This window comes from Pholcus phalangioides, unplaced genomic scaffold, assembly GCF_987345545.1.
Source record: "Pholcus phalangioides strain wild (caught in Gottingen) unplaced genomic scaffold, Ppha-v1.0 ptg000020l_1, whole genome shotgun sequence".
Classification (NCBI taxonomy): domain Eukaryota; kingdom Metazoa; phylum Arthropoda; class Arachnida; order Araneae; family Pholcidae; genus Pholcus; species Pholcus phalangioides.
Window position 1 is genome coordinate 5,362,065 of NW_028301613.1, and position 15,373 is coordinate 5,377,437.

A 15,373-nucleotide genomic window follows, 5' to 3' on the forward strand; every position below is an offset into this window, starting at 1 on the left:
ATCCTAAAATTTTAAGAACACTTAATTGTATAGTTGAAGATCATTATCACAAGGGATGGCACAAAATATGGGAAACTAATAAAACTAGACCACATTATTTTACTGAGTTTTTTTATTAGCTTTTCACAATTTTTATAAAGTACGCCCAAGGCTGTCTCTCAACATTATCACACGCCCACATACAAAGCGATTTTTCTGAGAGAGGCACTACAACCCAGCTAAAAATTCCTACCTACCTATTTGCATATTTACTCTTGAAAATCGGAACCAGATCTAATTGTCACTTGGTTGCCAGAAGTGCTCAGGTGGGTGGGCCCACGCAGTAAACCAAGTTCTACAGAATAAGGACATGATTTTTGTGGGTCATTAGTGGATCAACTGTGTAGTTTGATCTATAGAAGTAAAAGAAATGCTACCAGGTGTAAATTACGAACTTGAGAATGTATCTAAAAATAAAAAATACCCAATATATAACGGTGATTCGTCAGAAATAAGATACCGACTGGCAGGGCCGCAACTGGATACTTGATTAGCCGGGACAACCACTCATTTAGGCAACCCCCCCCCCCGTAATGCTGAAGGATAGGGTTGAATGGTTGAATCTGCGCCCCCCCCCTTTTTAATGCGCCCGGGGCGCCAGATTCGCCTGCCCCCCCCCCCCCCCCCCAACTACTTGCGGCCCTGCCTATTGGTAAAATTATGGCCATTCTAAGATTCAATGGTTTCTCCTTGGAGTGTTGTTACAGCCTTTATCTCATCAACCGTTCGTCGTAGTGGTATGGTTCTAATTTTAAAAATTCTCAAAATGTGACCAGAAATTACCCTGTACGAGTTTTGAGGATGAAAATACAGTGTACACAAAATAAAAAATGAAATTTTTATACGATCGATCCCTTCTCCCCCCCCCCTCCCCGTCCTCTAACTTCCAATTAGACAGTTGTTGCTCTTCTTTCTCTTCTGACACCAACAAACAAATTACATGTTTTTAACTGCATTATTCCCTGAGATATTTAAATCAAAAAATCGGAGACCGGTCCAGGCTTAGAATTTCACGGCCAAATGCCCCCCCCCCCTCTAAAATTTTTTAATGTAGTTGCTCCCCGACTTACAAACTTTTCGAGTTACGAACATAAATCTTGAAGAGGAAATTTTGTTTTCACGAAAAAAACTAATTCTATCACATTTTTTAATGATGTTTTTGTTTAATTAATGTAAATTAATAGAAGTAAAGGAACCAAGTACTGGAATTCCATGATGTCCCCCCCCCCCACAAAAGTGGGGCTGACAGGCAGGATCGTCGTAATGGCATCATAGGGCCCCCCCCCCCCCCGAGCCAAAGGATTTTTTGGACTCCTTACCTGAAAAATTCGTAAATTGAATCTGGTAACCCTATTTGAAGACCACATAATCCGTATTTTCACTTATTTGTTCGATCATCCATATTGTCCGAATGTTTTTGTGGAAAGAAATAATTATTTTTTCTACATAAAATCCATTATTGCAAATGTACACTTTTTGTTACCAATATTTTCGTTTCATAAAAAAAATTTATGCCAAAAAATAACAAAGAGAACTGTCTATCTCTCTTTCATCATCGCATGAGTTGCCTGATACTTCGAGATTAAATGGCAGCACCAACAGTATATGAATCTAAAACGACTTCATATATGTATTAAGGAGTTCTATATAAATCAAGCTAGAACTGCTTAATACACGAAGTATAGTATATGAAGGCGTCTTAAATCAAGCCTCCGGAGAGAGGCTTAGGGGGGGGGGGGAATGTGATTACACACAAACACATATAATACATAAAATACAAATATATATAAATAATGCAACGGTCACAGGGGGGTGCTTTAGTGATCATAAAAAAAAACTATAAATCAACATATGATTATGTATGAATTAGACTGGCAGAGCAGAGTTGACAGCATGGGTATTTTGATGAATAATTCGACAGCTGGAGGTGAAAAGACAGTAATACACTTACAACAGGGAGTGATTGAGATTCCGTGGATGGAATCAGAAATAATTTTCAATATTGAAAATTTGTAGCATGTGTTTTTTGAGGTTTTTTCTGAAAATTGAAAATGAGGGGGACTGTATGAGATCATTTGGAAGGCTATTAAAAAATTTAGGAATGAGAAAGCTAAAATGTTTTTTGAGGATAGTTTTATGAACTAAAGGCATTGAGTAAATAAAATTGTGTCTATTAGATGTTCTTGAAGGAAAATTCAAGAAATGATGAAAGAAACTATTCCGGTATTAAATAAAAATAATTTAATCTTTTTTCACCTTATCCTGTTTTTAAATCTATAAAACCCAATATTTAGAGACGGAACCGTACATTTCTTTGGAAAAATTGCCAAGCGGGAAGTTTGTTTTGACCTAATGACGCGTGATTTGATTTCCTTGCATTTGATGTCGCTGCAGTCGCGGTGGCTGGATGCTCCCTCCTGTAATATATAATCTCTGTCGTCTGCTTCTCTCCAGGTTACTTGTTTTGGGCGTCTCCTTGTGTCTTGAAAAAATTACTGAACTGGCAGTTCGAACTTCCAGTTCTGTTTGTGAGCTTAGCTTATAGGGAACCGAACAAACCGACTTCTTGTCTGTCGTCTGCTCATTAAGAGGCTCTTTGTTTTGGACGTCTCCTTATGCTCAAAGAAAATAACCGAACTTTCAGTTCAAATTTCCAGTTCAGTTTATGAGCTTTGTTTATAAGGAACTGAACGGAATAAAGAATATAGTTTTTTTACTTTAAACTTCATAATCACCACATGAGTCGCTTTTAAATTTGACATTAGATGGCAGCACATTACTATAAAGTGGAGTGTGGAAAAAAATTTACTTTTTACGATCTTACCTGTCGTCTGCTTGTGTGGAGGACCTTTGTTTTGGATGTCTTCTTGAAAAAATTACCGAACTGGAAGTTTGATTTTTCAGGTCAGTTTATAAGTTTATTCTATAAGGAGCGTAGCTGAATGAAGAATTTAGTTTTTTATACCTGAGCTTCGCCATCACCACATAAGGCACTTCTAATTTTGAAAGTAGGTAGCAACATCAACAATATTTTAAAAAATTAATTTCTTAAAGTATTCTAGAGTATTAAATATTAATTTTAATTCCCTTAAAATTGTTAGTGCCATTGTGAATTCGCTGCAAATGCTACAAGGCCAAAAAAAAAAAAAACTGCTTTGGCGGCGTAACATTTCGAGTCACCCAGTATATACGGGTTTTGTCATTGCATAACGCAGTGGCAAAATTGTTCATGTGAACATAATAATGATTCATTATCAGGATTTCAAGCCCATCGCAAAATATAAATAAAGGGTCATTCAAGTATATATTACGTAAGCAGATTTTCAGCCATTTTTGACACCCTTCCCGCCCCCCTTGTCAGCAAAACACTGATCCCCCCTCCCTCCCCTGTCAGCAGCTTAGAATATTTCATATCTTCAAAAAGGGATGGTTGATGACGTAAGCAACCTGCAAACCCCCCCCCCCCTCCCTCCCTCCCTTTGTCATCAAAAGTCAGCAAATCCGAAACCCCCTCTTATCAGTTTGTTGATTTCGATACGGTGAAAATCTGATATTTCGTTGGATGACAAGTCACTTTCAAGTGGCTTTTTGGTTCATAATGTGGCCGCTCTCTCGCAGGCGAACGAAGCAACGTGCAAGTTGGCTTAAACACAGGGCAATATTTAACATAACAGTCTGTACTATATTTAATATACAAGGCGCATAGGTGATATTAGAAGCAGCCCGGCTATTAAAATCATCAAAATTATAGTTGATAAAGGAGCTATAGCATTTTAATGGCGAACCATTGGTCCTAGAGGCATACTTCCAGTTGGAAAAAGTACTCGAATAATGTGTAGTAAGGGGCCGTTAAAGTATTACGTCATCATCGAGGGGGGGAGGGGAAAGAGGGTTTCCTATTTGCTGACTTTTTATGATAGGGGGGGGGGTTTGGATAATGCTTACGTCATCAACCACCCTTTATGAAAATATGAGTTGGATTCAGAGGGGCAGAGTTGATGACGAAATTTTGCTGACAAGGGGGGGGGGGTCAAAAATGGCTAAAAATTTGCTTACGTAATACTTGAACGGCCCCTAATCAGATATTTGATTCATGTTGCCAGGGGTTATATAGTTATTAAAATAAAAATATTAACTTTTTATGTGGACACCCTGTGCCCCAAAAACCAATTGGAAAGTTTTGTTTCCCGGTCTCCAACAAAAAAATTCATCGTTTCTAAGTGCAATATTCACTGAGATATTCGAAGAAAGTTGGAAAAAAAACATAATTAAATGAGAGGAAACCATTCTACCCGCATTTAATGCTGTTTTTTTTACAAATTTCTTCAATTTTTCGAATTCGCCTATCTCGGTGAATATTGCACTTAGAAACGTGAAATTATTTTAGTTGGCATCGGGAAAGACAGAGCAACAACTTCTTAATTGGGTTCATTGGCACACGGGGATGGTATAAAAAAAAGTTGTTTTTTAATTTTATAACTAGACAACCCCTTACAACATGAATGACATATCTGAGTTGGACACGTGATTTGGATACTTTTTCTAATTGGGTATGTCTCTAAGACTAACGGCTCGCCAGTGAAGTGCCATACGCCCTGTTACCCATGCAGTCTGCATATGCACGTAAAAAAATAGTTTGATATGAAATACAGTCGACTCTCATTTTAACGAATACCAACAACAAAAAATGGCGACTTGACCGCAGCGAAAAATTGCTACCGCAGGCAGTCTCCCATCGAGGGGGTTAGCGCACCAACCTCTCGATGAGTATAAGAAACAAGCCTGCCGTTCGGAATCGGCCATAAATAGTAGGTCCCGGTCTAATTAGCCCTCATGTGCAGAAAATGACCGTGGTGCGACAAAAATGATCAATGATCAGACCACTCAATGCCGGTTGAAGATAGCTTTGTGCTAAACTAGATGGCTATCCGTCTGTAATTGCATGAAAACGATGGGTTTTTTTACAAGCTTTCATTTTTCACCCATCTACTTCTTGGATTGCATTTACTACCAGCACTCAAAAGAATGTCAATGAATTGTCAACAAATCTTTGTCCGGTTTCTTTATGGAAGAATGAAAAGTCTGAAATTGAATGAAAAGTCTTCGAACACACGCAACTTTCTGTCTTTACAGTTACTCCATTTTACTTTAAACCTCTTCTATAGTTTTTGTCAAGGCCTACTGTCACCCGCAAGTCGTAAACCCACCGAGATTACATGCAACGCTTTTTTATTTCCTTCCTCATGTTAATGTTACTTGAATAGCGGAAAAATTGCGAAAAATATATTCTATGCATCTTTTGTTTGAAATTAAATTTTTTTTAGTCAGAGTGACTAAAAAAAATTTAATTCCACAAACTTCTTCGTGGCCCCCGTATCAGTAGCCGTGGCTCCCCTTTTGCCAGATTTTCATCCGTGCCCCCCCCCCCCCCCCCCCCCGGTTGAGAACCACTGGTTTAGAGTAAGTTAATTTGTGAACATTATCGTATTGTATGTTTCTTTATGGCATTTATTTTTTTAATATTTTATTGTATTATTTATTATGATGTTGCATTATTGAATGAATGGCATTTTTATTACTCACTTTTATGTGAATGAATAATTGTGGAACGAATTATCCAAGTTTCCATTATTTCCTATGAGGAAGTTTGATTCGAATAACGAGCACCTTGGCGAAACGAATTAAACTCGTTAACCAAAGTTCCACTGTAGTTCGAAAAAAAATTCGTTAAAGTGGGGGTTTGACCTTTATTTTCGTCAGAATTTTAGAAAAACAAAAACTTCAAATCGAGGAATTCGTTGGATCTCTCACAGTTCGTTATATCGGCGTCCGATTGTATTTAGGCTGGCGATTATGAGATAGGATCTGTTTAAACTATAGTGCAGATGCACGCACGTTGCAAGGACCCATATTACTCGAAGCAAGTGGGTTCGACCGTACTTGGTATTTATTTACATTAAAAAGTTGATTACGAAAAGGAAATTGTGGAAGCTCCGATGATTGAAAACGAGGGTACTTTGGGATCGAGACTTCAATGTCTGCCATTTCTTTTTTTTCCATTGCATGTCGTTGCCATCGCGTTATCATGTGGTAAGAATCTATAAAAAAAGCCATGGGTTTTCTTATCTGATATCAAATAAAATTCTTGGAGAAGATTATCTTCTTTTTGTCCTCCTTTGACCAATAAAGGCCGCTTCTTTGCCTCGATAAATGAATCTTTTTCCTACTCAACATTATGTACCATATTGGCCTGTAATTCGACGTTTTGGGCGCTTGCACTGAACAAATCTTTATCCTGAGCAGCGAGCAACTCCCGCTATATGGAGTCTTTGCGTTTTTATCTTTCCGTTTTTCTTAGCTAATGAAGAAGGAACTTGATATAGTTCGTAACGCCTTTAGTTGTTGTTTTCTTCAGTTTGGATTTATTTACGCTGTATTTCTCATGTGAATTATGAATGCTCGTCGCATCTGTAGAGACAGACAGACATCCACTGGAAAGCAACTATCGATCAAAGTCACAAAGTCCTCTGGCTACGATTTCAGTAACTGTACAGGGATTCGGGTTGATTTCGCGTGGTTTCAGGTTACTTCCTGTGGAATAATTTTTCATCAAAGGAGATCGACTCGCGCACACATACACTACACACCACTCTGACCTGATGTGGTCCCACGTCACGTCAGAGACATTGTGAATTATGATTTATGGAAATTTTGTGACGACGGGAATTATTACTCACAGTAGTCCCACGTCAGAGTGGTGTGTAGCGATCTTAAGTTGTATATCGTAACTCCCCTTTAAGTTGAAAACAGCGGGGGCGTCGAAAGGCAGTGGGTAATTGTGCACCTACACCATACATGCTCAAGTCATGGCCCACGGACCAAACAATTCTGACACAATCAATAGAAACACTTCTAATCTGACGCCCTCTGCATTAACAGATCACTCATGGGTGTAGATACGGGAGTCCATGGCCCCCCCCACAAGGGTGGGCTGACAAGGCTCCAGCCCTGGGGCCCGGGAGGATTTTAATCATTTTTTTTGTTTTTTCACGCTATAAATTCATCATAAAGGGGGCCCCGTAAAAGGTCCCAGCCTAGGGGCCCTGCTTCAGGATGTGGGGGCCATGCGGGGGTCACTACCTCCTATTACTATATACGTGTATATATATATATCCCTATACAGGGTGTTCAGCTACCGACAAACTCAGAGGGTTGTTAGACATCAAGAGGAACAAAAATTAGGCTGGAACATGGTGTCGCAAACCACGTTGAGAGGGTGAAAATCGCGGAAAACGCATGCAGGTTTCGACGTCATGCTGGAACGACAAAAAAGCACAATAATAACAACAGATTAGATAACAAGATTTATTTGATTAATTGTTACAAGAGTTGTTGGAAAAGTGAAGGCCGCCGACGTCGTTGCACAGCCTACAACGACGTAAAAACGATTCCCGGACGCGCTCGAAGATACTAGGTACGCTTTTGATGTCTGCCGCAGCGACGACAATCCGCGCTATGAGATCCTACGGTGTGTCCACAGGCGTCGCATAAACGAGTGATTTAAAGTGACCCCTATAGGAAAAAAGTCACACGGATTGATATTCGGCGAACGTGGAGGCCAAGCAACGGGTTCCACTCGTCCAATCCACCTCCTTGGGTATGTAGTATGGTGCGGACAACGCCTCATCGGATATTGCTGTAGGTACATCCGCTGTACTAAGCGTCCATTGCCATCTGTTTGACCGTAAATCAGATACATATTAGCGTATTTCTCGTTCCTGTTGTCAGCCATCACGATACTCATTGAAACAGACAACTGTTACACGTGCTTCTTACCGCAATAGCGTTAGGTTACGTTGTCCGCAGCGCGTGATCCTACCCCAGCGCATGACGCTGCTTTTCGTGACGCTGCTTACGTCAGATATGGTGAGCGAACCCACGGACGATTTTCACCCTCTCAACGTGGTTCGCGACACCATGCTCCGTTGCAATTTTTGTTCCTCTTGATGCCTACTAACAACCGTCTGAGTTTGTCGGTCCATTAACAGACCCTGCATATATATGTATATAGGAGGTAGTGATTAAGGTCGGTTGAGACCCTGGGCACAGAAGAAAATGTGAGGCCATTTAAATACACCGTCCTGTAACAAATTGTTCTCTCATATCCACAATATAAGTTCTTGAGGGTGAGGGTGGTCGGGGGTCTCCTTTCGCGGGGTGTGTGGACCGCGCCGGCGGGGCTTTGTCACGGGTGTCGGGACGGAGGGGGAATCGCACTCGCGGTGCTGTCCTGACTTTGTCGAGCGGTGATGTGCCTGGGGATTGAGGTGTGGGGCGTGGGGTTTTGGCTTGTGTGTTTGGGCTTGGGGGGTTGGCGGGATGTTGGTCCGAACCGGGTGTGCTTTCCCGGCCGGCTTGAGTTTTCTCCGGCACGCTCACGATCTCACGATCAATAAACTTATATCGCAAAAGCGACAGAGCCTGGGCGTGCTCGGTTCTAAACTAAATTAAACCATTTAAATAAGAAAAAAAATGTATAAAGTTGATGTTTTGCGGGACCCTTCAGAATTCGGGGGCCCGGAGCTCGTTGTTAAATCCGCCTCTGCCTGGTCCCACTTGAAGATGTCGTTTCTAAATAATCAACTTACATTTCTAAAGTTCCCAAATTCGTGAATGAGATAAAAGAAAAGAAAAAAAAAAGACAAATAAAAAAATCTATATCAAATGCACAGCTGCATGGGATGTCGGAGGTTGAATGAATCGGGCCAATCGAATTACAGAAAGGAAATAGCGTGATGACAGGCGCAAACACACCCATTCAGTACGTCCTTCGTATTTACGTTTCTCTCTCAGTGGAGATGATTGTTGCAAATCTAGTTGGATCCAAACCTTCGCGGGAAAACGACGCACTTTGTTTACGTTTTTTCGTAAGAGATCACGAGGTTACGGAAAAGTTTCCTCTCTTTCTTTCTTTTTTAGGAAGGAAGAGAAAGGAAACCCTTGAACTTCATCCATTTCTTTCATTTTTACATTCATTTCTCGGACGTGATTCTGCGAGGAAACACATTGAGGAAAATTCTCTGTACAAAGAAAAAAGATGTGTGGAGTTTTTCCTTTATGAGAAAAATATTTAAATGACAGACAACGATTTTTTAATGTTTCCCAATAAGTTGTCCGTCGCCGATGGACTGTGAAGAAGTCGTCCAGTGGTGGTTAGCGACGGTGGTTCCGTCCCGTGGGATTTCCAACATGTGGAGGACTATTTATTATTCGATCGTTTTTTGTATTTTTTGTTGTTCGGTGAGAAATTTGATATGATTTTATAAGTTATTTCTCAATGCTGTTTATGCTCTTATGTTCATAATGAATGAAATAATTTGTGTTAATATAACTAATAATTTAAGCGTTAATGTGCATTAATTTCAAAATTGGAACAAATAATTTTAGAATTGTTAGAAACAATTTTTGAATTGCTATAAATAATTTCAGAATTATTGAAAATAATTTAGCTGTTGACGTGGAATAATTTCAGAATTGATGAAATTTTTTTTAGTGTTGATGGGGAATAATTTCAGAATTTGTTTCTATTAATTCTAAAGTTCTATTAATTCTAAAGTTCTATTAATTCTAAAGTTCTATTAATTCTAAAGTTCTATTAATTCTACAATTTTAGAATTTATAGAAACAATTTCAGATCTGGTAGAAATAATTTTAGAATTTATAGAAACAATTTCAGATCTGGTAGAAATAATTTTAGAATTGGTAGAAATAATTTTAGAATTGGTAGAAATAATTTTTAAATTTATAGAAATAATTTTTAAATTTATAGAAATAATTTTTAAATTTATAGAAACAATTTTAGAATTGGTATAAATAATTTCAGAATTTTTAGAAATAATTTAGGTTTTGATGTGGAATAATTTCAGAATTGATGAAATTGTTTTAATGTTGATGGGGAATAATTTCAGAATTTGTTTCTATTAATTCTAAAGTTATTTACACAATTTTAGAATTGGTAGAACTAATTTTAGAATTTAGAGAAACAATTTTAGAATTGGTAGAACTAATTTTAGAATTTAGAGAAACAATTTTAGAATTGGTAGAACTAATTTTAGAATTTAGAGAAACAATTTTAGATCTGGTAGAAATAATTTTAGAATTGATAGAAATATAATTTTTAAATTTATAGAAACAATTTTAGGATTGGTATAAGTAATTTCAGAATTGTTAGAAATAATTTAGGTGTTGATATGGAATAATTTCAGAATTGATGAAATTCTTTTAGTGTTGCTGGGGAATAATTTCAGAATTTGTTTCTATTAATTCTAGTTATTTATACAATTTTAGAATTGGTAGAACTAATTTTAGAATTGGTAGAAATATAATTTTCAAATTTATAGAAACAATTTTATGATTGGTATAAGTAATTTCAGAATTGTTAGAAATAATTTAGGTGTTGATATGGAATAATTTCAGAATTGTTAGGAATAATTTAGGTGTTGATATGGAATAATTTAGGTGTTGATATGGAATAATTTAGGTGTTGATATGGAATAATTTCAGAATTGAGATGAAATTCTTTTAGTGTTGATAGGGAATAATTTCAGAATTTGTTTCTATTAATTATAAAGTTATTTATACAATTTTAGAATTTATAGAACTAATTTTATAATTTATAGAACTAATTTTATAATTTATAGAACTAATTTTATAATTTATAGAACTAATTTTATAATTTATAGAACTAATTTTATAATTTATAGAACTAATTTTATAATTTATAGAAACAATTTTAGATCTGGTAGAAATAATTTTAGAATTTATAGAACTAATTTTAGAATTTATAGAACTAATTTTAGAATTTATAGAAACAATTTTAGAATTTATAGAAACAATTTTAGAATTTATAGAACTAATTTTAGAATTTATAGAACTAATTTTAGAATTTATAGAACTAATTTTAGAATTTATAGAAACAATTTTAGAATTTATAGAACTAATTTTAGAATTTATAGAAACAATTTTAGAATTTATAGAAACAATTTTAGAATTTATAGAACTAATTTTAGAATTTATAGAACTAATTTTAGAATTTATAGAAACAATTTTAGAATTTATAGAAACAATTTTAGAATTTATAGAAACAATTTTAGAATTTATAGAAACAATTTCAGATCTGGTAGAAATAATTTTAGAATTTATAGAAACAATTTCAGATCTGGTAGAAATAATTTTAGAATTGGTAGAAATAATTTTAGAATTGGTAGAAATAATTTTTAAATTTATAGAAACAATTTTAGAATTGGTAGAAATAATTTTTAAATTTATAGAAACAATTTTAGAATTGGTATAAATAATTTCAGAATTTTTAGAAATAATTTAGGTTTTGATGTGGAATAATTTCAGAATTGATGAAATTGTTTTAATGTTGATGGGGAATAATTTCAGAATTTGTTTCTATTAATTCTAAAGTTATTTACACAATTTTAGAATTGGTAGAACTAATTTTAGAATTTAGAGAAACAATTTTAGAATTGGTAGAACTAATTTTAGAATTTAGAGAAACAATTTTAGAATTGGTAGAACTAATTTTAGAATTTAGAGAAACAATTTTAGATCTGGTAGAAATAATTTTAGAATTGATAGAAATATAATTTTTAAATTTATAGAAACAATTTTAGGATTGGTATAAGTAATTTCAGAATTGTTAGAAATAATTTAGGTGTTGATATGGAATAATTTCAGAATTGATGAAATTCTTTTAGTGTTGCTGGGGAATAATTTCAGAATTTGTTTCTATTAATTCTAGTTATTTATACAATTTTAGAATTGGTAGAACTAATTTTAGAATTGGTAGAAATAATTTTAGAATTGGTAGAAATATAATTTTCAAATTTATAGAAACAATTTTATGATTGGTATAAGTAATTTCAGAATTGTTAGAAATAATTTAGGTGTTGATATGGAATAATTTCAGAATTGTTAGGAATAATTTAGGTGTTGATATGGAATAATTTCAGAATTGTTAGGAATAATTTAGGTGTTGATATGGAATAATTTAGGTGTTGATATGGAATAATTTCAGAATTGAGATGAAATTCTTTTAGTGTTGATGGGGAATAATTTCAGAATTTGTTTCTATTAATTATAAAGTTATTTATACAATTTTATAATTTATAGAACTAATTTTATAATTTATAGAAACAATTTTAGATCTGGTAGAAATAATTTTAGAATTTATAGAACTAATTTTAGAATTTATAGAAACAATTTTAGAATTTATAGAACTAATTTTAGAATTTATAGAAACAATTTTAGAATTTATAGAACTAATTTTAGAATTTATAGAACTAATTTTAGAATTTATAGAAACAATTTTAGAATTTATAGAACTAATTTTAGAATTTATAGAAACAATTTCAGATCTGATAGAAATAATTTTAGAATTTTTAGAAATAATTTTTTAATTGAAAGAATTGATGAAAATAATTTCAGAATTGAAAGCATTGATAAAAAATAATTTAAGAATTGAAAGACATAATTTTGATAGAAATAATTTAGGTGTTGATATGGAATAATTTCAAAATTTAAAAAATAATTTTTAATTGGCAGAAACAATTCCAGATTTTGTAGAAATAATTTAGGTGTAAATGCGGAATAATTTCAGAGTTGGAAATTCTTCAGGTGTCAATGTGAAATAATTTCAAAATTGATAAAAATTAAGAATTTTCGAAAATTCAGATTTGATGAAAAAACTAATTTTTAAACTATTGTGAAAAAATTAGAATATTTATGAAAGAAATTTCAGAATTATTATGAAAGAAATTTTAGAATTATTGTGAAAGAAATTTTAGAATTATTGTGAAAGAACCGATTTCTTTGAATTGCCAAAAGTAATTTAAGTGTTAATGTGAAAAAATTGCTGAATTGATAAAAAAAATTAAAAATTATTGGAAAATCTTTATTAATGAAAGATAATTTTAAGTTTATTGGAAAGAGATTCAGAATTTATGACAGAAATAACTTCAGAATTTATAAAAATCCATAATAAATGAAAGTAATGTATTTTTAAGAATTTTTCTAAAAATAAGAATTGATGGAAGAAATTTAAGAATTATATAAATTAAAAATTCTTAATTAATTAATGAACTGATTTTAGGATTATTGGAAAAATCTGGCATTGTGTGTGATAGGAGAACTGTTTGAGAATATGCAGAAATAGTTCAGGTAATGAGATATTAGTAATTTCTTGCTGAAGAATTAATAGAAATAATTTTAGAATTGATAGAAATAATTTTGGTGTCAACATGGAATAATTTCTTAATTGTGAAATAATTAACAGAAATAAAGATTTAATTGAAATAATTTTAGAATTGTTAGAAATAGGCTATTATAATAATCTATTTGTTAATGTGCAATAATTTGAGAATTGATGGAAATAACTTCTAAATTGATGAAAAAATTTTCATAATTGAAACAATTGGAAAAATTCAAAATTAAAGAAAATAAATTCAGAATTTTTAGAGATAATTTTAGGAATTGAAAGGAATAATTTAGGTGTTAATGTAGATTAATTCCAAAATTGATAGAAGTAATTTTAAAATAGAAGAAATTCCATAATTGGTAGAAATAATTTTAGAATTGGTAGAAATCATTTAGGTGTTAATGTGAAGTAATTTCAGAATTTAAAAGAAATTACTTTAGAATTGGTAGAAAAAAATTCCAGAATTGCCTTTATATATAATGGAAATAATCTCAGAAGTGGTAGAAATAACTTAGATGTTAATGTGGAATAATATCAGAATATATAGAAATTATTTTAAATTTATAGAAATAATTTAGGTGTTAATGTCAGGGCGGGACAAACCGCAAAAAATCTAGGTGCCAGAAAAGTTTTTTATCCCAAGCAAAGATTCCAAAATAATGCTTATTTGACTTTTTCGGGGCATAGTGACCCCCCTCTTCTATGTTGCCACAAACTCCAAACATTTTGTGCTGGTCTGAGCCTGCGATTTGGTAACTACACCTAGAAAATTTTAGGTGCCAATACCAATTTTTTTAGTCGCCATGGCCACCTGGGATTTGTACAGCCTTGGTTAATGTGGAATAATTTCAGAATTTGTAGAAATAAAATTGACAGAAATAATTCAGGTGTTATGTGGCGTAGTTTCAGAATTAGTAGAAATTCTTTAAGCGTGATAATGTTTAATAAATTTAGAATTCATGAAAAAGGTTAAGAGTTATTGAAAATTTAAAGTTAATGCAAGAACTAATTTTGAAATTGCAATTATAATTTTGAAATTGGCCATTTGTGAGTTCTGAGAATTAATGAACGAAATAATTTAGAATCAATCGGGAGTAATTTCAGAAATAATGAAGGAAATAATTTAGAATCAATCAGGGGTAATTTCAGAAATAATGAAAGAAATAATTTTTTAGAATCGATGAAAGAAATAATTTATGAAAAATAATTTTTTTAGAATCGATGAAAGAAATAATTTCATGAAAGATAATTTCTCAGAATTAATGAAAGAATTTCAGAATTAATGAGAGAAATAATTTTAGAATTAATGAGAGAAATAATTTTGGAATTAATGAGAGAAATAATTTTAGAATTAATGAGAGAATTTCAGAATTAATGAGAGAAATAATTTTAGAATTAATGAGAGAAATAATTTCAGAATTAATGAGAGAAATAATTTTAGAATTAATGAGAGAAATAATTTCAGAATTAATGAGAGAAATAATTTCAGAATTGAAGAAGGATAGATTGTAGAATCGGTAGAAGAAATAATTTTAGAATCGATGATAGAAATAATTTCAGAATCAATGAGAGAAATAATTTCTCAGAATCAATAAAATAAATAATTTCAGAATCAATGAAATAAATAATTTCTGAATCAATGAAATAAATAATTTCTGAATTAATGAGAGAAAAATATCTAAAGAGAGAAAAAAAAGTCAAAATTTTTATAGCGGTTCACCCCCCCCCCCCTGCTCTAAGTTCCAAGTTCCAATTAGAAAGTTGTTGCCCTGTCTCTCCTGATGCCAACAAAAAAAAAATCTGTTTCTGAGTGCATATTCACAGAGATATTCGAAAAATGGAGGAAATTTGGGAAAGAACTGCGGGTAAAATGGTATTTTTTTGCATTTAGAGTTGTTTTTTCCCAACTTTCCAACTTTTTTTAAATTTGAATATCTCTGTGAACATTACATTTGAAAACAAGGAATTTTTCTTTTGATGGCATCAAGCACAAGAAATGGAACTTAGAGAGGGGGGGGGGGGGGAATGTATAAAAATTTTTATTTTTTTTTTATTTTGTGACACACTGTA

General features: G+C 33.1%; 1 protein-coding gene across 1 annotated transcript in view; it reads left to right on the forward strand.

The window, feature by feature from the left end:
- The first annotated feature begins 8,859 nt into the window (after nt 1-8,859).
- LOC149070829 (NPC intracellular cholesterol transporter 1-like) overlaps nt 8,860-15,373 on the forward strand; it is a 45,051-nt gene continuing 38,537 nt past the window's right edge. The window contains exon 1 of the mRNA XM_089248780.1: nt 8,860-9,339. Coding sequence (XP_089104906.1) covers nt 9,223-9,339 — 117 coding nt within the window. The 5' untranslated portion in view covers nt 8,860-9,222. The remainder of the gene's footprint in view (nt 9,340-15,373) is intronic.